General features: G+C 44.2%; 2 protein-coding genes and 1 pseudogene across 4 annotated transcripts; 2 read left to right on the top strand and 1 right to left on the bottom strand.

The window, feature by feature from the left end:
• The first annotated feature begins 401 nt into the window (after positions 1 to 401).
• LOC129827909 (WD40 repeat-containing protein SMU1) lies at positions 402 to 15,384 on the top strand. Its single transcript, XM_055889192.1, has 12 exons — positions 402 to 530; positions 948 to 1,158; positions 1,288 to 1,440; positions 4,450 to 4,560; positions 4,738 to 4,866; positions 5,105 to 5,224; positions 5,364 to 5,480; positions 10,465 to 10,592; positions 10,717 to 10,843; positions 12,205 to 12,372; positions 12,503 to 12,655; positions 14,643 to 15,384. Exons 1-12 carry the CDS (start codon positions 505 to 507, stop codon positions 14,739 to 14,741), a joined length of 1,542 nt encoding a protein of 513 aa, XP_055745167.1. The 5' UTR covers positions 402 to 504; the 3' UTR covers positions 14,742 to 15,384.
• Positions 15,385 to 16,279: 895 nt separating this feature from the next.
• Positions 16,280 to 17,318, top strand: LOC129827291 (actin-like protein 7A; annotated as a pseudogene).
• Positions 17,319 to 17,448: 130 nt separating this feature from the next.
• Positions 17,449 to 27,374, bottom strand: LOC129827905 (elongator complex protein 1-like). 3 transcript variants are annotated; one of them, XM_055889183.1, is made up of 34 exons: positions 27,269 to 27,374; positions 26,928 to 27,097; positions 26,654 to 26,806; positions 26,466 to 26,547; positions 26,275 to 26,355; positions 26,089 to 26,174; positions 25,896 to 25,995; positions 25,691 to 25,781; positions 25,428 to 25,551; positions 25,220 to 25,313; positions 24,764 to 24,994; positions 24,336 to 24,500; positions 24,070 to 24,154; positions 23,812 to 23,976; positions 23,625 to 23,731; positions 23,350 to 23,450; positions 23,152 to 23,205; positions 22,727 to 22,963; positions 22,446 to 22,598; positions 22,260 to 22,378; positions 22,007 to 22,144; positions 20,349 to 20,434; positions 20,111 to 20,259; positions 19,793 to 19,916; positions 19,596 to 19,693; positions 19,327 to 19,528; positions 19,092 to 19,216; positions 18,940 to 19,000; positions 18,705 to 18,818; positions 18,440 to 18,551; positions 18,190 to 18,317; positions 17,810 to 17,961; positions 17,664 to 17,736; positions 17,449 to 17,536 (listed from the first exon to the last, which is right to left on the bottom strand). In XM_055889183.1, the coding sequence occupies exons 2-34, from the start codon at positions 27,075 to 27,077 to the stop codon at positions 17,469 to 17,471; spliced, it is 4,008 nt and encodes a 1,335-aa protein (XP_055745158.1). In that variant the 5' UTR covers positions 27,078 to 27,097; positions 27,269 to 27,374; the 3' UTR covers positions 17,449 to 17,468. The 3 variants fall into 3 exon arrangements, with proteins under 3 accessions (XP_055745158.1, XP_055745159.1, XP_055745160.1); XM_055889184.1 differs by having other exon boundaries at positions 22,260 to 22,339; XM_055889185.1 differs by lacking the exons at positions 17,449 to 17,536; positions 17,664 to 17,736; positions 17,810 to 17,961; positions 18,190 to 18,317; positions 18,440 to 18,551 and having other exon boundaries at positions 18,725 to 18,849; positions 18,882 to 19,000.
• Between the last annotated feature and the right edge of the window lie 31 nt (positions 27,375 to 27,405).

Below are 27,405 nucleotides of genomic sequence, written 5' to 3'. Positions count from 1 at the left end.
GTAGATATTGCTGCAATGTAGGAACTGGAAGCACAAGCATTTCGCTACACCCTTGATAACATCTGCTAAATACGTGTATGTGACCAATAAATTGTATTTTTTTAAATAATTTGACTGCAAGAAATGCATAATCCTGCAGGAGTTCATATTATATTACTCGACATGTGAGAGGTTATAGGCCTACAATCAAGTGTCCATATTTCAATTACTATTCCATTTAACCCATATTAATTTAAATTAGGACAATTATGTTTATTCATGGTTACAGGGATAGCCTACTCGTGAGCGGCACATGCATGTAAACTGTTTATCCCGAATAAGACCTTGAGCGGGCTTTTAGCTACTATCCCGAATGCTGTGCGCATGTTGCATCTTGTGGACGTTTTTGTCTTTTATTATAACATATTTCTCGTCGAGTGGAAACTCCGCCCACTTCTACGACTTCGTTCATTGCGTCTGCTCTGTGTTCTCTCCTCACAACTACCTATTTTAGGAGATTTAATTATGTCTTTGGAGGTGGAATCAGCAGAGTAAGTATTCTAGATATTCATATTTGCACAACTGTAAATGGTTGTTTGATTTGTTTCTTTATTATGGTTCACGTGGCAGGTCTAAACTCAGTTGAGGCCTGCAAGCAGCTTGTAGCCATCCCCAGCTTGCTAAGCTAACATCACTTTGCTAACCAGCCTACTAGATGCCTAGCTATGTTTCATTAGCAAGTGTTGTGTGTTTTTGTAACCACTAGTGGTCTTTTAGCTTATGTTATGACAGTCTTGCAGCCGTATAGTATGTACTCGCTAACTTAGCTGTTCTGATAGGCTAGCTAGCTACATCGTTAATCAGCCCAGCTAGCTAACGTTAGCTAGTTTGCAAGCGAACAAGATAGACCGAGCTTCTCTTGCATCAAAACATGACGTGCCTTGATGGCGTCTACCTTGATTTTGCAGCGTGATTCGTCTGATAATGCAGTACCTGAAAGAGAACAATCTGCACCGAACACTGACCACCCTTCAGGAAGAGACCACCGTGTCTTTGAACACTGTGGACAGTATCGAGAGTTTCGTGGCAGACATCAACAGTGGCCATTGGGACACTGTGCTGCAAGCTATCCAGTCACTCAAGCTCCCTGACAAGACTTTGATAGACTTGTATGAACAGGTAAGACGTTGGTGTGTTGCATTTTGAATTTGTATGTACCATAACTGTATTTACCATCTAGTAATCTACTGCTATGTCAATATGTTTTCTGTAAGATGGAGAGTTAATATATGTGTTTGTTCCCCCCAGGTGGTGTTGGAGCTCATTGAGTTGAGAGAGTTGGGCGCAGCCAGGTCTTTGCTAAGGCAAACAGACCCCATGATCATGCTGAAGCAGACCCAACCAGAGAGGTACATTCACCTGGAGAACCTGCTGGCTCGCTCCTACTTTGACCCCAGAGAGGTGAGTTGACATCTCCCAACATTACACCCTGCACAGAGGAGATATAACTCCGTATGCACTGTTTTCCAGGTTCTGTCATGAGTCTGGCTATCTGTGCATCAGTTGCATGCCTGGACATCCTTTTATTGAACTCCAAAAAATCACCTTAACTTCACTTGTGTTCCCCTGAAATAAAGCATTTAAGAAATGTCTTATAGAGTTTTGACTTTGCCATTTGTATCTATTTCTTGCATTGTCACTCAAATGACCCTGAGTCTGGATTCCTAAAAGCATCTTAAGGCTAAGTTCATTGTTAGAACTGTTGTAGGAGCAGTGGCGATTTTAGCATCTAAATCTTGGTTGGGCAAAAAAAAATAAGTGGGATGCATGCCAGCAAAGCCACTACACATAAAAACATATCTGATATGGCAGACTTGCTTAAACAAATGTGGTTTCTACTGCAAATTGAGATGTACAAACTATAGCATAAGGCGACGACAAGCGGATAAGAGGCAATCCGTCATTTCGATTAAGACATTAATGAGCAAGCGACGACGGACGTAGTCACTAACTATTTGTTCAGCACTTTTTGAAATGTACAGCGACAGAATTCAGAACATGGGCCGTTCTTACAGTGTACACTTCAGAACCGTACGATAAATAAATGGGGCATATAAACAGACAATGAAAGCTCTTACAATATTCAATGATTACATTTTTCTAAAACAGGTTATAGGCTTTATGTGCACCACAAAGTTAGAACAGTAGGTGAAAATAGACCAAATGATTAGGGTGAGGCACATTGAACGCCGTTTGGGTATTTGCGTGTCAAAAAAGATACATGTCATTTAACACTATTTGACGCCTTAAATAAGCTTTTAATTTGACACGTCAAATAACACAATTATGTTATAGAATGTTGTGTGTGCTGAATTTGCACGTGCAAGCCAAGCACCACAACTACTATCAGTAGCACTGTCAAAGCTGTACACAAAAAGTAGCCAAACAAGCACACGCCAGGCCACGAACGATGTGTTTACAATACCGAGTTGGTGAAAATAGACCAAATTATTAGGGTGGGGCACATGGGCTACTAACAGCTTACTACACAACTTTTTTATTTAACTAGGCAAGTCAGTTAAGAACAAATTCTTATTTACAATGACGGCCAAACCCGGACGACGCTGGGCCAATTGTGTGCCGCCCTATAGGACTCCCAATCACGGCCGGATGTGATGCAGCCTGGATTCAAACCAGGTACTGCAGTGACGCCTCTTGCTGCACTGAGATGCAGTGTCTTAGATACACTTAGTATTACTTTCTTAGCTACAGTATACATATCTCCCTTGCAAATGACATAGTTTATGCAGCAGCATACAAGACATTTTTGGACTCACCTTGTGAAGGTGGCGCAGCGGTCCTTTGTTTGCAAACTTTGTCATCAAAGTCGGGCATTCTCTGGATTTATGGTGGGAACTTGGGGGGAAAAACAGCCCCTCCATTGAATAGCAGGCTAACGTTAGTGGTTTCTTTGCAACGCTTGCAGTTAGCCACTGATTACTTCCAAACAACTTATTGTTGAATTTGAGATTCCTAACTTGTTGTGTAATGCTTATGTCCAATGGCCGATGAGCATCGATACGTTTTATCTATAATTTCTCCATTATTTCTGTTAATATGACACGGATTAAAAACGATTTGCCAGTAGATTGTCGACTTGATGATGACTGCTAGCTAAAAAGTTGAAAGTAAGATGTTGACGTGATCAGTCCAATCAAAGCTACTGTAGATAGAATGACATCAAATCACATTATATCTGTGGCCAATAACCTTGAGCTTTCTTGGATGGACACTTCAAATATAACTCTATGGCAGAACCCAAGGGGTTAACATTTTCGAGCTCTAACCTTAGAATTGGGGATGACGTACTGTCCCATGAGTGACAGAGAACTGAGTCAATCACGACAAAAAACTGAGCAGCTCTGTATTTTCTGCTGGCTAGCCCCACCACAGAAAGCACTGAGCTAGGCTGAAATACCTGCATTTTGGAGCTGCCTTACTCACTTATACCTAAGTGTGGTGCTCAAAACAGGTGGTGCTCTGCCTCACCTGCCCCGAATGACGGGTCGCCGCTATGTAGGAGCATCGTTGTGTCCCAAAACCATTGTTACTAAAGTTGCACTTGAAAACGGTTATGTACAGGCCCCCTCAGACCACTCGTAGAACAGCTAAGTGCGTTGTTAAATGCTTTTTTGCCCTTTCATGTCACTTTTTATATACAGAAGATCTCCCCTAAACACACAATCAAGATGTTTATCTGTCTCTGTGACCTCCGATAACTTCAGAACAAAGTCGACTACAAATAAAAAGTTGTTAATGTTTTTTAAATTGTTACAAACAAGCAATGGATAAAAATATTAATTAAATGAAAATAGATGACTGTATTAAAAGATGAATAGAGTTTAGGCTATAATAGGCCTATATATTTCAATCATATTGAAATCATTTTCATGTTCATTACATGTAGTTATATTTTGCTAATTGCAGGCTACAGTCATTTTTGCCTTAATATATTTAATAATGCGTAACAACGTGTGCAATAATGTGCCAAATCTTGATTTAATGCATTATTTGCCTATTGGTTAAGCATTAGAATAAGCCGCCTAAACATTTTCAGCCATAGGTGATATCTCTCTAGGAGCTGATCCGTCGGCAGTATTGTGGAATAAATATAACACGATTTTGAATGAAGAAATCTGATCCGAGAGCAGCGCTGCCTTTCTTTCAATCCTATCGGTATCGACAGATGCCCTAGCGAACATTTTCTCTGCGTGCTTTTTTGGGGAAACACGTTACATCTTCGGCCGTTTGAAAGAAGGGTGCATCGCTAAAACACTCGTAAGCCGAAGTTCCGTCGCTATCGGGAAACTGGGCCTGGGTCTGTTTTTGTTATGGTATCTTACGAGTTCCTGCAGTCTGGTTTGTCATTGCTCAGTGTCTGTATGCTCTCCTCCCTCTGTGTCCTCCCAGGCCTACCCAGACGGAAGCAGTAAGGAAAAGAGGCGCGTGGCCATCGCCCAGGCCCTGGCCGGGGAGGTCAGCGTGGTGCCCCCCTCCCGTCTCATGGCCCTGCTGGGACAGGTGGGTGACATGTTCCTATACCTCTGGGCACCCATAGGGTCTTTTCACGTTAGTTCAGCACACACAGTGTGAGCTACGACCAGGCTAATAGTGTGTTGCAGCAGCTTGATGTCTCACATTTTGAGACCACCGATTTTAGTATTTTAACCGCGATCTTTTAACCACCATCTCGCTCAGTCCCTAAAATGGCAGCAGCACCAGGGTCTCCTGCCCCCAGGTATGACCATTGACCTGTTCAGGGGCAAGGCAGCCGTGAAGGACGTGGAGGAGGAGCGCTTCCCCACACAGCTCACCAGACACATAAAGGTACTGTATGCCCAGATGTGGTACTGTCAGTGTATATTATTAGTGAGGGTGGTTTTGATGCTGCTTCTTGGCCATGTCTTTCTTACAACAGAGATTCCTGTATCTCAATGGAACTGGCTTGGTTATGCAAAGCATAATTGAATCAAATGATGCATAAAAACACTTAATGCATGACAACAAGAACAAGGAGTGCTATTTGGGTGTTATAATAATGCAGTGTTATTCTTATTCTTACTAGTTTGGGCAGAAGTCCCACGTGGAGTGTTCCCGCTTTTCTCCTGATGGTCAGTACTTGGTCACGGGATCAGTTGATGGTTTCATCGAGGTCTGGAACTTCACCACGGGCAAAATCAGAAAGGTACGTGTGCCTTCCAACACCAAATGATACTCGGATTTGTGGCAATTTGGGAAATATCACTGGATTTCCATTCATGGAGTTTTGAAAATACCCTTGCTAGCATTTTGTAAAATGACCTAATCAAATGTTTGTTTGATAGGATCTGAAATACCAGGCGCAGGATAACTTCATGATGATGGACGATGCAGTGCTATGTATGTGCTTCAGCAGGGACACAGAGATGCTGGCCACAGGGGCCCAGGACGGCAAAATAAAGGTATGTACTATAGTGCTAAACGATTAACTGCAATGTTGGTTATTTTTCCGTTTTTAAACATCTAATTGACCGATGTCAGTTCAATTATTTGAATTCCATTTAGTTCAGTTTTTTTCTGTGAGTTCGATGTACGGTTTCTGTAGCGCTAAATCAAAATCACTCCTGAACTGCAATGTAGTAGGGAGTTGTAGTTTCCAACAGACCAATATTCTACATAGTTTAGTGCTGAAAATGTGGTAATTAACTACAATAACCATAATCCATTGCGCGCCTGCTTAAACTTGTCCGGTCTGTGAAGAGCAGACACGGAGACTGAAAATGCATGATCTAAGTGGTTGATGGTTGGTATTAAGCAGTTATAAAAGTATGGCTTATTTACTTTGAAGTAGTGATGCACCGATATGACATTTTTGGCCGATACCAATATCCAATGTTTTCCTTGCCAAAAAAACTATATCGATAACCAATGTTATATTTTTGTGGCCGTTTTAGTACAGTTAAATAGTTAACACACACACACGGACGGAGCGGTCTAAGGCACTGCATCTCAGTGCAAGGGGCATCACTACAGTCCCTGGTTCGAATCCAGGGTGTGGGATTGGGATAGGGCGGCTCACAATTGGCCCAGTCGTCCCGGGCCATCATTGTAAATAAGAATTTGTTCTTAACTGAATTGCCTAGTTAAATAAAGGTTACACACACCACTGACCAAAAAGTTATTTTGTTGGCATCAAACCTATTTCTTTCACTTACTTGCTGTGCTGTTTCATTGTTCATTTGTTCAGTGGTTTCATTTTCAAACAGGATTTCTATGGAACGCCGCTTGGGTCTTTGCGTGTCAAAAAATATACACGTCAAATAACACTATTTGACGTCTCAAATAACACTATTTGACGTCTCAAACACTATTTAACCAATCAGGACCTGAATATGACTGCATGTGAAATAATAATTTAACGCGTTAATACATTTTTGACGTAGTTATTACACATTGATTACACTACCAGTCGTATTTCATATGTCATAACGATACATCGATAAATATGCTATGATGCTGGTAAAGTTGTCTCGCGCACCTACAGTACTGGTCATAAAAAAAGCTAGCTAGCTCATGGATGCAAACTAGGTAGTTCTTCCTTAAAAAATAGAAAAACGACAATCTGTTTCAGTAGCTATAGTTAGCTAGCTAACTATATACCTAGGTGTCATCTAAAATAACCCTATTTTATAAGACAGTTCTTATTTGATTAATGGTGGTTGGACCCATGTATGTGAAGCTAGCCACAATAAGGATTAGCCACAATAGTGGACTTTGCTGTTAGCCTTGAAACATTGGTTTCATCAACTGCACACCAGTATCAACAGCGGGTTGGACTTTTGCGGTATAGCCTACACGAGTGCCGGTGGAAAGTTATTTTAGTACATCAGACATGACAATGAAATTAATACATGCTAATAGCTAAATAGTTGACTAGCGAGTTAACCATCCAAACTACACTATGTATTGAATTGACTATCTAGTTAGTCTGTTGTAGAGTATATCATTATTTTACCTGCTGCACAATATGTCTTGCCCTCTCTTCTGGCAACTGCCCACTGGCAAACATGCAGGTGATGCACACACCATGATGTTTCCAGGATTTTCATTGCTGACCAAAAGTGAGCTATGACTGGGAAAACAGCAAATAACTAGCAATGAATATCAACATTTGTGCATAGACTGTTAGGCTCACTTTGATAAAAAAAAAAAAAAAAAAAAACGCATCTCTCGACCGCGTGATAGAAAGACTGCTTGCGCCTGTCAATACAGGCCTGCAGAAATGATACTCCAATGCACTCTGCAGAGATTGGGAGGGAAGTGCGTAACACATCACATAAGAAGGACGCTTTGATACAATTCTGATCGGAGAAGCCTAATTGTTTGATATTGTGATTTTGGGGAGATTTTTGGGGGACAATTTAATGTATGATCTACTTACCCTGGGTAAGCGGACAAGCTTTATTGTCAAACCCTGCCATAACCCCACCTCTACCATGGGGCAGTGTTCACAACGTTGACATCAGCAAACCGCTCGCCCACACGATGCTATCTGCCCGGTACAGTTGAACCCGGGATTCATCCTTGAAGTGCACACTTCTCCAGTGGCCATTGGAAGGGGAGCGTTTGCCCACTGAGGTCGGGTACGACGCCGAACTGCAGTCTGGTCAAGACCGTGGTGAGGACGACGAGCACGAAGATGAGCTTCCCTGATTTCTTCGGTTGTGCAAACCTGCGGTTTCATCAGCTGTCCGGGTGGCTGGTCTCAGACGATCCCACAGGTGAAGAAGCCGGATGGTCCTGGGCTGGCGTGGTTACACGTGGTCTGCGCTTGAGGCAGGTTAGACGTGCTGCCAAATTCTCGAAAACAACGTTGGAGGCGGCATATGTTAGAGAAATTAACATAAAATTATCTGGCAACAGCTCTGGTGGACATTCCTGCGTTCAGCATGCGAATTGCACACTCTCAACTTGAGGCATCTATGGCATTGTTTTGTGGCAAAACTTCACATTTTAGTGGCATTTTATTGCCTCCAGCACAAGGTGCACCTGTGTAATGATAATGCTGTTTAATCAACTTCTTGATATGCCACACCTGTCAGGTTGATGGATTATCTTGGCAAAGGTGAAATGCTCACTAATAGGGATATAAACAAATTTGTGCATATGGTACATTTCTGGTGTCTTATTTTAGCTCATGAAACATGGGACAAACACTACAGTCAGTACATGTTGCGTTTTATATTTTTGTTCAATATAAATATGCTAAAGCTGACACCTTGTGGTTATAATGTTGAACTGCATATGATTACACCAGGATCATGCATAACATGAAGCAAACAAATATATTTTGTAATTGAACCTTTCTTTCTTTTCTGAACACCTTCATGATGGTGATATTTGCTAATAATGTCTCGCTCCTGTGCATGTCATCCTGAAGGCCTACCTTCATTACAAGGGTAGCGTTTGCACTAATCCATTTCATGACGGCATGTACACTAGCTGTAGAAGTCAAACCTGGTATCCTTCAACATGGTTAGCCTCATTGTCTAATGAAAAAGAACCCATACACTGCTCTTGCCATTATCAGCCTTTTCTTTTCAAGTTATTAGCAAATGATTCCCACAAGTTATCTCAGACGTGAATGCTTTTTAATATTCCTAATAGTAAATATATAAAATAGAGAGAACATCAATGTGTGACGATTTGCTAATCCTGTTTCAGTATAGAAATGGCAAGCCAAGTTCATTGGACATGCCCACGAAGCTGATACTAATCCTATCATATGTCTGCATCAGGCATCTTTCCAAAAATAATCTCACATCCACTGTAAACTATGGAACCAAAAGGTTAGAGCACAGATAGTGGGGGCAAGACAAATACCCTGGACCACAGCGAAGGGTCACTTTTACATGGGCAGCACAGTATCCATTTAATGTGTGAGTTCCATTCCGTGATGCAAACCTTAATCAAATGACACTTGAAGCTAGCGTACCAACCACTGGAGGAGAGTGAGTATAGCAGAATGAAGCAAAATTGCAGAAGGGGTGACGGGTGCTTTCTCAATTCATCCTTCCTCGATTCCTCTCATCACTTTCTGAAAACCCGTTGGAGAAGAAATTCAGAGGGACTTTGTACCTTCTCCTCCAATACAGTTGCGATAGAATGTGAGTAATCAAGGAAAGACAAATTGAGACAAAGCCCTAGTAGCCATCGTGTGGTGATGTCACCCACCCTGACACCTCAAGTACTGTTATCCTAGCCCAACCAAGATTATGGTTTTGGTAGGATAATGGACGCTGCTTTGGGTGTATGAAGTGTTGCTGTAGACAGTGGTTGCATCCTTGGTCAGCCATACAGGGATTGTTACACCCACACCAATGCTCAAGGGCATCAGCTGCAAATATGTGTAATATCATCAGACAAAATTGTAGTGAGTGACAACCAAATAAAACAGGGAATGTTCAATGTCCAAACAATGCACAATACTTAGTTCAAAGAATCAAAACTTTATTTCAAAGAAAGAAAGCCTATGTAAATGATTAGTGGGTTTAGACATCCATCTTACTCCAAAACAAGAGATGATTGAATTGTGTCTAGTACACATAATAAGCAGTATGTCTGGGCTGGGCTGGAACAGAAACCTGCACACCCAGTAGCTAGAGCTCTAGGAGCAAGGTTGGCCATGCATGTTCTAAATCTATGTAATATTACTTTAAATAACCCATTGGAGATATACCCTTCAGTTTCTCCAGAACTTGGGACCTTCATCTGCAGACCGGGTTAACAACTTTCACAGGTCTCTATCTGAAGTTAGGAAAAATCAAAATTAGACCAGGACTTGCTTCTTTATCCTCAAGTGATATTACATTTGATATTGTTGCAATTGTGTTTTTGTATCGTCATAGTTCTCTGGAAATCGGTTTATTAGCTAGCTAGGTTGCTAAAGTTTGTCATACATTTTTGGGGGGTGGCTGTCTATTCTAATATGTAGCTATTATATGTAGCTGACGTTAGCTCAAATAGCTGCCGTTAACCAATTACCTGTGTGCTACACATCATCCTGGCACCGCCACCTCCTGCTGCTAACTTTACTATCCATGCAGGCAACGCAGTTATGCTTCTTTGGGAAATCTTTCAATTGCAAGATAGATTTGTCCCTGATCGTAAGGACCATCCCATCCATGAATACTATGGTTGAAATGCTAATTTGACCTTGAGAAAACAACTAGACTACGCTAGCTAGCTTAGCTGTTCACAGCTGTGATGGAACGGCTGTTTACAAACGCACTGGAAGTTCTTTAGGGGTTCCAGGGTTCACTTCCAAGCCTCCTTAAAAAGGTTTATAGGATTGTCACTTTTCCCTCAACTTTTGATGTTCAAACTCTTGCATTGGGTTGAGTGGATACTCACACTATCTTCCCTACCTCGTCTCTCCTCTGACAGGTATGGAAGATCCAGAGTGGCCAGTGCTTGCGACGCTTTGAGCGCGCCCACAGTAAAGGTGTCACCTGCCTCAGTTTCTGCAAGGACAGCAGCCAGCTGCTCAGTGCCTCCTTCGACCAGACAATTAGGTAACCTTCCGAAATGAAACTATTTTTCTCTCATGCTTTCTTTTTTCTAACTTTCTCCTTTTTTTCTACCTGTAGATCAGTGGTCACCAATGAACCGTAACCGTTATGTTTTTGCGTTCCACAGGGTTCACGGGCTGAAGTCGGGCAAGTCGCTGAAAGAGTTCCGAGGACACTCCTCATTTGTTAATGAAGCAACATTCACACCTGACGGACACCATATCATCAGCGCTTCCTCTGACGGCACTGTAAAGGTATGAACCCCAACGCTGCAAAAGGCTGCTAGAAGCCAACAGTCCCATAATGTACAAGTACAAAAGGTATTTTCATCATATATTTTGACTTGGCTCCACCTACACTACATGCTGGTCGAACATCTCATTCCAAAATCATGGGCATTAATATGGAGTTGGTCCCCCCCTTTGCCGCTATAACAGCCTCCACTCTTCTGGGAAGGCTTTCCACTAGATGTTGGGACATTGCTACAGGAACTTGCTTCCATTCAGCCACGAGCATTAGTGAGGTCGGGCACTGATGTTGGGCGATTCGGCCTGGCTCGCAGTCGACGTTCCAAATCATCCCAAAGGTGTTCAATGGGTTTGAGGTCAAGGCTCTGTGCAGGCCAGTGAAGTTTTTCCACACCGATCTCGACTAACCGTTTCTGTATGGACCTCGCTTTGTGCAAGGGGGCATTGACATGCTGAAACAGGAAAAGTCCTTCCCCAAACTGTTGCTATAAAGTAGGAAGCACAAAATTGCCTAGAATGTCATTGAATGCTGTAGCATTAAGATTTCCATTCACTGGAACTAAGGGGCCCGACCCCATGAAGAACAGCCCCAGACCATTATTCCTCCTCCACCAAACTTTACAGTTGGCACTATGCTTTCTGGCCGGTAGCGTTCTCCTGGCATCCGCCAAACCCAGATTCGTCCATCGGACTACCAGATGGTGAAGTGTGTTTCATCACTCCAGAGAACGTGTTTCCACTGCTCCAGAGTCCGGCGAGCTTTACACCACTCCAGCCGGCACGTGGCATTGCGCATGGTGATCTTAGACTTGTGTGCGGCTGCTCGTCCATGGAAACCCATTTCATGAAGCTCCCGACGAACAGTTCTTGTGCTGACGTTGCTTCGAGAGGCAGTTTGGAACTTGGTAGTGTGTTGCAACCGAGTACAGACAATTTTTATGTCCTTCAGCACTCTGCGGTCCCGTTCTGTGAACTTGTGGCCTAACACTTTGCGGCTGAGCTGTTGCTCCTAGACGTTTCCACTTCACAATAACAGCACTTACAGTTGACCGGGGCAGAAATTTGACGAACTGGCTTGTTGGAAAGGTGGCATCCTATGACGGTGTCATTTTGGCCTTACTGAAGAGCTCAGAGACTTTCAATCTACTGCTAATGTTTGTCTATGGAGATAGCATGGCTGTGTGCTCGATTTTATACACCTGTCAGCAATGGGTGTGGCTGAAATAGCTGAATCCACTAATTTGAAGGGGAGACCACACCCTATACCAGATTGTCTATTTCATAGTATGACCAGTATACCTGCATTTATAGCATAATAAATGTTCTCGGCTTTTGATTGTTAACCCTTGTCTGTGAATCTCTGCCAGGTGTGGAACATGAAAACCACAGAATGCACCAACACCTTCAAGTCCCTGGGCACCTCGGCCGGCACCGACATCACAGTCAACAACGTCATCCTGCTGCCCAAGAACCCAGAGCACTTTGTGGTGTGCAACCGCTCCAACACCGTAGTCATCATGAACATGCAGGGCCAGGTCAGGACTCAACTGGACCCCGTGCGGTCGTCATAAACCCACTTAGAACTGAATGAGTATGAAGTATTCATTTTGAATATTTGAAAATGATAGACATGACATGTATGACCTTGTTCCCCCTGTCCTCCAGATTGTGAGGAGTTTTAGCTCTGGTAAGAGGGAGGGAGGAGACTTTGTCTGCTGCACGCTGTCTCCCCGTGGCGAGTGGATCTACTGTGTAGGAGAGGACTTTGTTCTCTACTGCTTCAGCACGGTCACCGGCAAGCTGGAGAGAACCCTGACAGTATGTCCATTCCAAATCATCTATATTTTAATACAGTATGCCTTAACTGCGGGAGGATCTCCTACAATATTGCACCGATTGTCTTCATTTCAGGCTCAAAAGAAACGGGTTAACCTCTTAGATGCCACTGGCCACATAATATTCTGCTGTGTTTTGTATTGTTTGCTTATTTACCATGCTCTCACAGTGGAAATGATGCAAGCATTTGTTGGCCAATGTATCTGTAGAATGACTACATTGCCTATAATGCTCATCGATGGGTAATTCCAAATTACCATGGCAATTGTGCACACAATAGTTATATTAGGGTGTGTTCATTAATTCAATCTGGAGTGCCAGAGTGCGATCTGGGCGTTTTGTAAATTCAGAGGTTTGTCAGATTGTCCGTTGTGTAAATTCGGAGCGTTCAGAGCGCACACTGGACGCTCAGGTCGAGGGGTAGGGTTGATCCGAGCTTTCTGACCTCACAACGGCAGTCAAGCACCTAAGCTAACTTGCTAGCTACTTCCAGACACAAATGAGAGAACACCTCACTCTGACCATTTTACTCGCCCTAGCAGAGCTGGGTAGGCTGTTTTCATGTTATCCAGAGCGTTGTTGACTAATTGTGCTGCTGGCAATTTAATGACGCTTTTTTGCCAACGTTTATTGATACCGGCCATATTCAACGGGTGTTGAGTGTTCTTAAATTCCTAAGTTATGCTACGCTCTGGTACACTCAGACTAGGGTGATCTGAAATCGGAGTGAATTTACGAACGCACCCTTAATATGCAACATGCACCAATCCACGGTATCCAAGGTTGGCTACTGTCAACTGAGCTGCTGTGCATATAGCACCCTAAATCCCTGTGTAAAATCTTCAGCGGCAGATCAAGACCCACTGCCCTATTTTCCCCAACTGTTAAACTAACCCTTTCAAATAAAGCAAGGCGCATAATGAGTGAAACGAGCACTAGGCCTCAACATAGGCAACAAACGTGAGCTGGTAGATTATTCCGCCCACACGGGAGAGGTGGAAATTACATTCCCAGTTTGGATGCACATCGGACATGCAGGACCAGCCCTAACCTACAGGTCTACTGTTTTTAATATTATAGATAACATGGCTTCATGGTAGGCCTATCAAAACATTGTTTTTTAAAGAGAGAACAAGCGCCATGATCCCACAGGAAATAGGCCTATGGTCGTTTTTTATGCTCCGGAGAGAGTATTACTGCTATATATCCAGACAACCAAAAACTGTACAGATGAACACATTTTGATTTTGCAGGTGGGGGAAATTGCATTGCAATCATTAACATTTACCTCAAGCCTGGTTAAAACTGTAATTTCCCAAATTATAAAAATAAGAGTTGTCTATTTACTTGAGAACTAATTTGTGTGTTGATGTAATTTAGTCCGACAGGGTCAGGGACAGTGCACGTAATTCAACACTTCTGTTGGGAAAAAATATACAGTACCTGTCAAAAGTTTGGACACACCTACTCATTTCATTGAGAGAATGCCAAGTGTGCAAAGCTGTCAAGGCAAAGGGTGGCTACTTTGAAGAATCTCAAATCTAAAATATATTATGATTTGTGTAGCGCTTTTGGTTACTACATGATTCCATATGTTGTTATTTCATAGTTTTGAAGTCTTCACTATTATTCTACAATGTATAAAATAGTAAAAAGAAAGAAAAACCCTTGACTGGTACTGTCACACCGGATAGGTTGAGTGAAATGTGTTGTTTTTACAGGGTCAACCATAGTAGTATGGCGCCCCTGAAGCAAACTAGGGTTGAGTGCCTTGCTCAAGGGCACATCAGCAGATTTTTCTCCTTTTCGCGCAGGTATTCGAACCAGCGACCTTTCGTTTACTGGCCCAATGCTTTAACCACTAGGCTACCTGTCGCCCTAGTTAGAATAATGTAAAAGAGCCAGGATTGTCTATAGTCTAAAGGTTGTATTAGAAACTCATCATGACATCTTGTCTCCCCTACCCTAGGTCCATGAGAAGGATGTGATTGGCATCGCCCACCACCCTCACCAGAACCTCATCTCCACGTACAGCGAGGATGGCCTACTCAAGCTCTGGAAACCCTGAGCATAGCCCTGCTTAACCCCACAAGCCCCCTTCCATTGGCATGCCAGCTGGCAGCATGGGCAGAGCAGCATGCCAGCTGCTCTGCCCATGGGACTGTGCAGTGTTTTCCCTACCATTGCTTTAGGCGGGCCGGATAATGTCTCCCATCTAGCTCTGTTGTTCAGGCCAAAATGCTTTGGCCCCAATTGACATCAATTGGCAGTCCGTGTTGCTGTTGCGGGGCTCCTGCGCCACAAGGTCTAGCTAGGGAAAACACTGGGGTATTGGGAGTTCAGGGATGGGCATTAGAAATACCTTTTTTATATATATTTGAAAAAATGATTAATGTAAATATATTTTTTAATAGTGTTTTTCCCCCCCAGGAATGTCTGGTTCAATATTTTGCCTCGTGTGTCAGTCTGGTCAGCCATTGCTTTGTTTTACTGCACAGCAAGAAATAAAAAGGGCTGTTATTTGTCTCCTTTTTGATTTTTGAATCCCCGAATGCGATGGTATTCCTTTCCATGTGTGTTGACGTGTGTTCCTAGATGTGAAATGCATGGATTGCTATTATGTATTGATTACGTGTCAGTGGTTGACTGGATTTACATTTTACGTGTACCATTTCTTGTCTGGGCCAATTAAAAATATATTTGACCAGGAACAGTGAAAGTATTTTCTTTGTCGAGCAGCCCTCTTATTGAGCCTTGACAGTCAGATTTACAGTATAAGATGTATGTACTCACTACTGTAAGTCTCTCTGGATAAGAGCGTCTGCTAAATGACTTTGTGCAGCCTGCCAATTTGACAAGAGTTGGTTCGGCTTGTTGACCAATAGGAAGGCTGAACAATCTTTATGCAATTTTGAGTTGGCCCCCAATATTTTATTTATAGAAAAAAAAACATTGTATTGCACTCATTCCACTTTTTACTGCAGATATTAACCCAAATGAGTCCCGCCGCGACACAGGTGCCATTTGGACTTCTAACCCCTTTTAAACATTGGCAGTTGAAGCTACAGATTTATGGATTGTACCACTGGATTCAAGTGATTAATGGTTGGTAATGGTTGAGCTATAAAATATTAAAAAGTAACATGTTTTGCTCTGAAGTTAAGCGTCATTAGAAGGTCAGGTGTTCTTCATTCCTCATATCACAAACTCCACACAGTTGTCACTGACTAGTTGGATATTCATTTCCCAGTGAGCAAACAATTTCTGCATTCATATAAATTCATTTATCAGGTTTTTGCTTTGTAAATAAAAGTCAAGAATGCAACTTTGTCAAATTGTTTTGTTTTCTCCTTGAAGCCGTGGTTGTCCTAAAAGGGAAATGGCAAAACATAAATGAAAAGCCTTTTTTTTTTGCTGGGATCTGGTATTAAGGACATTTTCTGAAATGACTATTTTTAACTTTACCTTTAGTTAACTAGGCAAGTCAGTTAAGAACAAATTCTTATTTTCAATGACGGCCTAGGACAGAACATTTGTATTGACCAAATAGGACATTTGGATGAGCAGCAGCCCGGCGGAGATACAATCTTCGGCAAAATCATTCGCATGGAGATTCCTGCAAAAATATTATTTGAAGATGACATAGGAACTGTGGGTTAACTGCCTATTCAGGGGCAGAACGTCAGATTTGTACCTTGTCAGCTCGGGGATTTGAACTTGCAGCCTTTCGGTTACTAGTCCAACGCTCTAACCACTAGGCTACCCTGCCGCCCCAATGCAGAAATATTACATATAGCTCCTTTAACAAATTTAATAATTGTTACTTTTATGTAGGAGAGAAAGTATTGGATACTGGCATAGTAACAGAATGGATTGCCAAAGAGAGACCACGTTCAAAACGATGTGTTGTATCCCAAGCGAAGGGCACGACGTGCTTTTACATGACCCGCCATAGTCCGACCACCAGAAAAGAGCTAGCTGAAATCATGTTCGAGAGCTTCGGCACCAGTCAGTTGTATCCACGTATTCCTATGGTAGGGCCAGTGGACTGGTTTTGGAGTGAGGGCACGGACGCCCTTACCAGTCCCTGCTGCATGCCAAGTTACACGTCGTGCAGAATACGCAGGATGAAGCCTTGACCTCTACTTGCAGGAGTCTGGAAAAAGTGTGTGTGACAAATTAGGCCTAATGGATTTAATCAAGGCAAAATGGTGTTACTGTATGTAGCCTGATATAGACACTGAATTAAAAGAGAAAGTGAGAAGGTGCAATACAAGCTTCCAGATGGGAATTCTCTCTCATTGGGTAAGGAGTGTTCTTTGTCCAGAGATGCTATTCCAGCCAAATATGATTGGATCCCATGAGCCAGGACTTCGTATTATGGTCATGAACTGGATCAATAAATGTTACATCAAACTGAAGAGACATACTGCAAAACATCCTAATATGCGAAGGCACAATGTTCAGTGGTTCCACCAAATGGCATCATGCAGTGGGACTACGGTTGTGGCATTCCAGGAGCGTCAAAACACATTGTGGCTTGGAGGTTCCATCCTCCCTGTCCTCGTTCCAGTCACTTTGGATTCGGAGGAAAGACAGAGATAAAGGGCCCTCTGCTATTTTTCGAAGTTTTTTCAGAAAATAATGCTATAAATTGTACCATTTAACAAGACAGAGCTCTGTTCATAATACCTTAGTCATACAAGAATGACAAGAGATCCAGTCTTTATTAATAGGATACGTTTATGATAAGATTATTATTGCTTTACAGTTCAAAAGCCGTTTTGACAAAAAGCTACTTCAGAATACTCAGCTTCCACTTGACACCGTTTCTCATTTTTGGGGGTGGTGGGGTCTCTGAATCTGCAAAGAGGAAGAGCATATTTTATTAATAAAACTAAAAAAAGGGAATAAGAACATTTTAGCACCTAGTATTGCTAAACAAATAAGTAAATACTATGTTTTCAATAGGAATACTACTAAAACGCACCTTGGGTTGCTGAGGTTCTTGTCTGTTGAAATGAAGCCATGATGCTGTTGGCTGTGGAGTTAGGACCTGTGATCTGAAGAACAAAATGGAAACAGGTTAAATGAACTCTAAGAACAAGTCTGTGTGTGTGTGTGTGTGTCTCTCACCGGTGCCTGGGTCTGCTGAAGACCCTCCTGCCACACCTCGGGAAGGGCCACCTCTATCATTTGGAGAGCCTCCCCATATGCATGTTGCAACCTCCCTGCCTGTCCGTCAAACTGGAACAGCACCAGGGCCTTCAGCAGGCTGTGCACCTCTTCTGCAGGGGTGGAACAAAACAATGTAAATCACACAGGAGCTGCCCACATCACTCTACCGTTTAAGTAGCACTATAACAAACATGAAATGAGACGATTAAAAACTACTCCAACCAGGTAACTAATTCCATTGAGGATTTCAGAGAAAATCATTATGTGTGAGAGTAGGCCAACGAGATGAAAGAGAGAGAGAAATAAAGGGGGAAGGGGTAAGGGTGTGCATCTCCCACCTCTCATCTTGTCCACAGAGTGGATGATCTCTGCCAGGGCATGCAGCAGGGCCATGTCCTCTAGGGGGGTCCCTTCCTTCAGACTCAGCTTCTTGCGCTCGGCCTTCCGGCGGTTCTTAGACGACCTCCTGAGAGACAGAGGTCAGTTCCTATCTCATAGTGAGACTGCTGACACCTTACTCCCAAACCCACATCTAGCCCCACTAGGTATTTCATGTCATTTATACAGCCGTGTAAAGTGCTGACTCACGAGGAGATGCGGGAGTTACTATGCGAGTACTTGGAGCCGGCATGGCTGCCTGTCATCACACTACTGGCCTCTGAGTAGAGCTCTGCCTCCGGACAGTCTGGGACATCCTCATCTAGAAGGAGAGATGGAGAGACAGAACAAGAGAAAGGGAGAAACAGAGCGAGGGAGGCAGGTCAATGTAACATGGACAAGCCAAATTGTCAGAGCCTTAAAAACTACTATAAACTGTATACTTGCGTAAGTAACACAACAATTAATGGTTTACCCAGTAACTCCAGCCTGGCTTTTTCCTTAAGCTCCCGTACCACGGACAGACGGGTTTTGTGACGAGTGAACATCGCCTTCTGAGCTTCCAGGTAAGAGGTCTGAGAACTACATGCTAAAGACAGTGTTGATAAAAACAATGCATATACATTTGGTGCCATGAAGATGACCTATATAACGAATATATTGAACATTGAAACATCATTTGCACTTTGTCATGCAAAATGGGGGTTTACCTTCCAAGAGAGCTGGTTTGAGGTTCGTTTCAATGATGTCTTGTCTGTTGTACAAATACACCTAGAACAGACAAATTAGAATGTCATTTTGTCTTGGTTTGGGAAATTTTTGAAAAGCGTGTTGAACGATGGGGGCCATCTTGTTAACTCACCAATCGAAGTGCTTCTTCCCAGACTGCACCTGTGATCAGAGCTGAGATGGCCTCCTCACAGTCCTTGGCATACCGCTCCAACAATATGGCCGCCTCCGTATATCTTCTGAGCTCTATCAGTTTCTCTGAAATGATAAGGGGGAAATATGAAACCAAATGAGCAGCACATATTGAATATCACAGCAACTTTAAAGACTTGATGGTGGAGCTGTGAGGCGCGGAGTAGCCACTGTACCTGCCAGGTCCCTGGCCAGCAGTGCCAGCTGGTCGGATGGCAGGGGGATCTGCTCTGCCACACAGAGGGCGTTCCTCCAGCTGGCACTGCCCACAAAGGCCTGGAGGGCGCGTGTCGCCTCGCCGCAGCGCCACAGCAACAACCCTGCCTGCTCCGCCTGCTGCTGCTCCACCAGGTACTCGGCGTAGGCACAGCTCAGCGCCTAGACAGAGGTTAGGGGTTAGAGGTCAGAGACAGTGCGGCTACTTATTTATTAAAATGTGTATTACCTTGTACTGAGGGCTGTCTGTTGGGTAGAGCCCCAGGGCTTCACTATACAGCCTCTGGTCCTTCACCAGATTCAGGGCCTCGGTGAAGTGCTCCTCACCTGGCACAAAACACAACACCCAGTTTAGGTCATTCATTTCAAAATGATGAATTGTCCGTTTGATGACATGCTGAGCTGACCATGGCAGGACACACTCACCACACTTGCTGAGGTGATGCAAGGCCTTCCTGTATCTCTTGAGGTGTTTGTCGATGGTGTAGCGCTGGTAGTTGGGCTCTAGAGTCTTCAGCATGTTCAGGAAGGGAAGGTACTCTTTGGGGTCCTTGAATGTTTGGGAAGGCAAAGGAGAATCAAATCGCTTTAATACCCATAAAAAAGTATGTAAGTAGCACAGTCGTTTCTCTATTTGCAGTGAACGTCCAGTCATCCACCAAAGTTTCTGCAGCAATGGCTTCGTCACGGTAACTGTATTAGGTACTGTTCTGTACAGTGAAGTACTATTCGACTGTCACTCACCTTTTGGGACTTCTCGGCCACCATGAGGACTAAGTCAAAGTCGTAGGTGCCCAGAGAGTGTTCATACAGCTCGTTGACATTGACCAAGAACAGCAGGTACTTCAGAGCCTCCTCCGCACTCACTGCGTTGGCAGCACTGGGTGGGTTCACTACAAATACACACGTTACAAACACAGATTTCAGATACCTTGATAACAATTCCTTGTTCGTCTTGCTGATCTGCTTGCGTCCGTTTTACCTCGAAGCTCGTGGACTTTCTGCAGGGCAACCTCCAGCTCAGGAACAGTCTTCTTCACATGTGACGTCAAAATAGACAGACAGTACCTGAGGATGATAATGACAATATTATTCTCTCGATCAAGAATCTTGTAAAAGAAACATGATTTAAGTGCAATACTAAACTCGGCAAAAAAAAGAAACGTCCTCTCACTGTCAACTGCGTTTATTTTCAGCAAACTTAACATGTGTAAATATTTGTATGAACATAAGATTCAACAACAGACATACATTGAACAAGTTCCACAGACATGTGCCCCTGAACAAAGAGGGGGTGTCAAAATCAAAAGTAACAGTCAGTATCTAGTGTGGCCACCAGCTGCATTAAGTACTTCAGTGCATCTCCTCATGGACTGTACCAGATTGACCAGTTCTTGCTGTGAGATGTTACCCCACTCTTCCACCAAGACACCTGCAAGTTCCCGGTCATTTCTGGGGGGGAATGGCCCTAGCTCTCACCCTCACCCTCCAATCCAACAGGTCTCAGACGTGCTCAATGGGATTGAGATCTGGGCTCTTCGCTGGCCACGGCAGAGCACTGACATTCCTGTCTTGCAAAAAAATCACACACAGAACGAGCAGTATGGCTGGTGGCATTGTCATACTGGAGGGTCATAACAGGATGAGCCTACAGGAAGGGTACAACACGAGGGAGGAGGATGTCTTCCCTGTAATGCACAGTGTTGAGATTGGCTGCAATGACAACAAGCTCAGTCCGATGATGCTGTGACACACCGCCCCAGACCATCACGGACCCTCTACCTCCAAATGGATCCTGCTCCAGTGACTCATCAGTGAAGAGCACTTATTGCCAGTTCTGTCTGGTCCAGTGACGGTGGGTTCGTGCCCATAGGCGACGTTGTTGCCAGTGATGTCTGGTGAGGACCTGCCTTACAACAGATATACAAGCCCTCAGTTCAACCTCTCTCAGCCTATTGCGGACAGTCTGAGCACTGATGGAGGGATTGTACGCTCCTGGTGTAACTCGGGCAGTTGTTGTTGCCATCCTGTACCTGTCCCGCAGGTGTGATGTTCGGATGTACCGATCCTGTGCAGGTGTTGTTACACGTGTTCTGCCACTGCAAGGACGATCAGCTGTCCGTCCTGTCTCCCTGTAGCGCCGTCTTAGGCGTCTCACAGTACGGACATTGCAATTTATTGCCCTGGCCACATCTGCAGTCCTCATGCCTCCTTGCAGCATGCCTAAGGCACATTCATGCAGATGAGCAGGGACCCTGGGCATCTTTCTTTTGGTGTTTTTCAGAGTCAGTAGAAAGGCCTCTTTAGTGTCCTAAGTTTTCATAACTGTGACCTTAATTGCCTGCCGTCTGTAAGCTGTTAGTGTCTTTAACAACCGTTCCACAGGTGCATGTTCATTAATTGTTTATGGTTCATTGAACAAGCATGGGAAACAGTGTTTAAACCCTTTACAATGAAGATCTGTGAAGTTATTTGGATTTTTACGAATTATCTTTGAAAGACAGGGTCCTGAAAAAGGGACGTTTCTTTTTTTGCTGAGTTTAGTTCAAATGCTCTGTAAATAGTGCAATACAAAACAAATGTTATTTGTTTCCAATGACAAAAAAGGATAAGGATAACCCGTATCAAGAGCACACTCACTTGTGCTGGTCCATAGATTCCATGGTGAAGCGCAACGCATCACACACAATATCCACCTTTTTCCCACAAGCCACAGGGGCTGACTGTCCTGTAGTGTTCACTGGACAAGGGTACATTGTTGTAGTGGTATCTTCCTCCCTGAAAAAGGACAAAATAAGTACATACTGAAACGAATGACAATTTCCTAAAATACATTACAAATGGGCATCGTTTGTCATTGTTGTAGAAAAAACAAAAAGCTGAATGTTCTTACTTGAGCTCTGTGAGGAACAGGTTGATGTGATTGATAGAGTCCAGCTGTCTCAGGAAAGTCTCCACGCTCTCTAAAAACACCTGCCCGAAAGCAACCACAGTCTTGTTGCATGTGCCATTCTACACCAGAAGGTCACAGACAGGTTAGTTGAAAAAGAAGAAGCGACCTGGTTGTGCGTTTACCCACCTTGGGGTTGTGGTCGTAGATCAGGTTGAGGTTGATCCGCAGCTTCCTCATGCACTCAAAGGCCTCTCGGAACTTCTGACTGTCCAGCCACTTTCGGAGCTGAGCCAAAACCAGTGCTCGATGGCGGATGGTCTCCAAGTTACCGCGAGGCATCTGCAGACACACATCCAACGTGCTCAGAAATCAACACGACCAGAGGCGTAGTGCTAAGCAATATGGGTAATAGCGATGATGTAAATTGTTTTTTTTATTTGTTTTATGACAGACGGAACAGTTCAGACCTGTAGGATGAGCCTGGTGTCCTGGGGGACCACAGTGACGATTCTGGAGCCCCTCTCTACCCTGCGGAGAGTCTCGTCATTCTGGTCATTCTGATTCTGACCTCCGTCGGTAGCCAAGGCCACCTGCAGCCCTTTGACAGTGAGCGTGGTGAGTCGGAAGCAGCGGCAAGTGTGCGAGTGTGTGGTGAGTAGCAGGAAGTCGTCGTAGACCACGAAGGAGGAAACGTTGGAGGCCACCTGTGGATGACGAACAGAGGGAGGCAATGGCACCATCAGGTTGGTTAATAAAGTCAAATGTTTTTAATGAATGACATGAGTGCAACAGTCACTGCAGCTAATTCATTCAAGTAAGAGGTGTGTTTGCATGAATCACAATGGTGACTCTGCCTTTGTGCTGAATCACCAAGGCAAAACAATAGACATACCTCTGTCTCACCAACAAACAGGTGAGATCGGTCCGTAAGGCCTAACAGATGCTCCTGTTGACATTACCCCCCAAAAATCCCCTTGATTAGAGACCAGGAGATAGGTACTTTTGGCACAATCAAAATGATAAAATCACCAAATTATAGTAATATTGCCATTTTCTGTGAGAACAGTATTCAGTTAGATTGTTTCTTTACCTCTTCTATGGTAAACAGGGCCGTCTGCACACAGGGATCTGGGAAGTTGATTCTGCAGCCTGTTGAGTCCTGCCACTCCACCACACTAGGCTTCAGAGAGTCTGGGGACACCATACACAGATCAAATTAGAATACTTTTTATTATAATTATTATAATTATTTTTAAATTACATAGTGCTGTTCCAGCTGGAGACATAAAAGACATCTCATGATCAAACTCTGCAAGCAAGTCTACAAGCAATATTCTCATAACACAGGAAGTAGTCGTTACTGACCCCAGAGGAACTTCCTGATCTGGCCGTCCTCCAGCTGCAGCGCCACCGTGCCCGTCTTGGAGCTGTGACACATGCTGATCACGTGACCTTCAACCTCCACATGTGACCTGGGGATATAGAAACAGTTAGGGGGACATTTGACAGCACATATGTTACGTTGTTGTCGTCAACTATAATTCCTCCTTACCTGATCTCCAGGGTTGGCTGGGGTCCCTGGGCCTCTGAGGGTCCCAGGATGAGCATCTTGGACTGGGACGACCCGTCTGTACAGGCCCCCACCCCCAGGAACACATCCTCCCTCAGCCACAGCAGCAGACGCAGAGCCAGGGGCTCCTCCTGATCCACCGCAACCCTGCAACATAGACACAATGTTTGGGCACAATACAACGTTAGTGTGAGGGTCATAATAGAAAAAGCTTTGGATGAATGACTGTCCCGATTGTACCTGTAGGTTGCCTTTAGCTGAGGGGCGTGTGTGACAGATCGGAATCCTCCCAATCCGGCTGCAGGCTCACTCAGTTCCGCAGTACCTGAACACATAACCAGACTTTATGTACCCAGTACCCGTCTTAATGAATTAACAGCACAGTATGAGTGGGAAAAGAGATGTAGAGGAAAAAGCGGCCATGGAGATACATGTATCAAGAGATTAGGGGCGAAGAGAGAGAAGAGTAATGCCTGAAAAATAAGAGGAAACTTCAGATGACCCACCTTGGCCGTAGACAGAGATGTGTCCATCGGCTGTGAGCGCTGCCAGCTCATTGGTCCTCTGGCGCTGGAAGGTCACCAGGTTGACGGGGGCGGGAAGCTGAAGGTCATAGGCACACATGGGCGGGGGCACCACACACTGACGAAACGTTGATACGAGGACCTTGTCTAAAAAACAGAGGCATTCAGACAAACTCGATACGTTTTCGATGCTCCCTATCTCCCCTGCTCTAATTCATTGGCCCTTTTTGAATACTTTAAAAAAAATGCACATTTCCTTCCTTCCTGTCCTTGAGGAAATCACTGATCTGACACAGTACGATTTGTGAAAGCAATGGGATTGGAAACCATATCTTCATCTATCCACTCACTTAAATATCAGTGCTCTGTCAAAGATTACTACAAACAATGTCCGTGTCTGACTGACTCACCTCCGTCGATCACGGCCACGTTGGCATTGTCATGCCCGTCCTCCCCGTGGCTGCGGTCGGTGCTCCAGCCCCAGTCGTAGTTCAGGCTGACCCAGCCTCGGGTCACCAGGTGCAGCCGCAGAGGCTTCTCAGGATCCCAGCTCACGTAGGCTGGTGCCCTCTGGGGGTCGCTGCCAAAGTACAGGTTCTGCTTCAGGTACCAGTGGTAGTTACCTACCGTCCACAGCTGAACTGGAGGAGGGACGGAGAGGGAGTGAGGCAGGGGCCAAAAAAAGCTATGCCGCGGTTGGCTTCATCCTTGATACTACAATGTATGCTGAACGTCCCTCCAGATCAGTTTAACACATTAGAACATCTACTTGATAAAAAGGCAACAAATTGACTGAAAGACAATTTGATTAACCAATATTATAAATGTAAGAAATAATATTGGGAGTAATGGGTAGAGTATCTTACTGTATGTGTTGACTTGACCCCCCTCTCCTGGTGTCATGTCCTCCAGCCACACAGCCAACACAGTCGAGTCACTGTTCCATAGCAGCTCCTTCACCTGCAACAGTCACACAGATCTAGGATCAGTTGCCCTCCCCAAATCCTAACCATTAAGAAAATGCTAAACTGATCTCAGATCAGTGTGTATAGTATTTGTGTGACTGTCACCTACCTTGACCTGTTCTTTGCCAAAGGGCAGGGTGAAGTCGCCGTGCAGGAGGCCGTTCTTCTCCATAAACACCACACTGTGCTTGTTAGGATGACGCTGTGTGGCCGCTATCAAACTACCTGACGGTCTGAAACAAGGCATTGGTTTCAATGTAGCTCACACGCAAACCATGTTGTGATATTCGTTGTATTTGAGTACACTAAACCCTAAAATATAATACAACAAGATGCTCAAAGATGTTGAAGGATTCTCCACAGAAATCTTACTTCCAGCACAGTGACTGCTCCAGACCGTTGACGGTTTCACTTGTCGACTGTAAGACACACTCTCTGTTCCACACTCTGACCTTCCTGGCGCCTGAAACACCACATATGCAATGCATGTGATACCAACACATTCTACAGTATTTATCGTTTTACAGAAATGGTTTCACTTCACGCCTCAGAGTTTTTGAAAAACATTGATTCTCACCAGTCAGGGGGCAAACTGCGCTCACAGCGAAGAGCTGCCCGTCTCCTCTCCAAGTCACCCTCGGCCTGCGGTCGTCCCACGACATGGCCGGCAGCACCTCCTGTCACAGAGAGAGAGAGGGGAGGAACAGAGACCTTCATCAAATAGTGTTCAACTGCTCTTTTTAGGGTGAAAGTTGAATAATACTCCTTACTATAATCTTCCTCTGGGCAGCGTGCTTGCCCTCTGAACCATGGAACTGGGTCTCTTTCTTCCCCCAGCCCACTGTGATAAACTTCCCTAAAACACATTTTTAAACGTGTGTCAGTCAACCATATGCGTCGTGTACATACAGAGATTTTACATTATGGTCCCATCTTAATGTGATTTGATCACTTACCCGCTCCAAAGTCATCCTGATGGATCCCAACCTCCGTGATGGGTTCAAAGTTTTTGGTCATCATGATAATGGTGTCCTGACCTGAAAGGTATCAAGAAAGAGAGCATTACTTCTGATGGCTCGTGATAGACCCCGTGAACAATAGACTATTCAATTAATTACCATCATCTAGAGGTGGTTGGTATACTGACCAGTGGTGAGAGTGACCAGCTCCTGGTCCGGGCTCCAGCTCATGGCTGACAGACCACTGTCCACACTACCCACACACTCCAGCTGAGATGGACACACACACACGTGAAAACAAAGGCAGAACAGACCTGTTATGAGTGCAATCTTATGTCATTTCAATAAACAGGGTTACTACTTCAAATCTTGATACCTGGTTAGTGTTCAGATTGTAGAGGATGACATCCCCAGTGGCTGTAGCCACACACACAGACTCCTGGTCTGGTAAGTCTTGGATACCAACAACTGTCCCACCCCCATCCTTTGGAAGATAGCGCTCAACTGTCAACGACACCTCATTCACCACCTGAACATGATGGGTAATAGGAATAGTTGAATACAGTGTGTTAGTGATGGGCTGGAACAAAAACCTGAACCATGTGGCTCTCCAGGACTAGGATTGGAGTACACTTCTATGCGTAAAGTACCTGGCCAGCTCGTGTGTCCAACTCTGTGACGGAGTATTCTGAAGCGATGAGCACGGTGCCTGTGTCCGTCCGAACAGTGAAACATTGCGGCGTGCCCGGGACTTGTAGCTTCAAGCAACGAAGGCTCTTCAGCAACCTCAAGTTGCGCATCACACACAAATCCTATTTACCTATTCACAGATTGCGACAATGAGCGTTGATTAGCATCTGTAGCTAGCAAGCTATCCAATATGGAAAGGTAGCTAACTAACTAGCTGTGCGTGCAGAGACAAGCCATAGGATTCAATGTTAAAGTTAAAACTAATAAGTTACATGATGTGACACAAAGCTAAGTAACCTACCTTTGCGTAGCTCCAATAACATTTACAGAAGCTAACGTTACTGCATCAACAACACAACACACATGCTGCTGCGCTGTCAAATTATTTACCTTACAACCCTGACGTAAAATGCTGAAATACGAAGACCCCTATTTCAA

The sequence above is a fragment of the Salvelinus fontinalis genome, chromosome 29 (genome assembly GCF_029448725.1).
Source record: "Salvelinus fontinalis isolate EN_2023a chromosome 29, ASM2944872v1, whole genome shotgun sequence".
Taxonomy (NCBI): Eukaryota; Metazoa; Chordata; class Actinopteri; order Salmoniformes; family Salmonidae; genus Salvelinus; species Salvelinus fontinalis.
The sequence above is the reverse complement of the archived record's forward strand: the minus strand, read 5'-3'. Positions and strand labels throughout refer to the sequence as shown.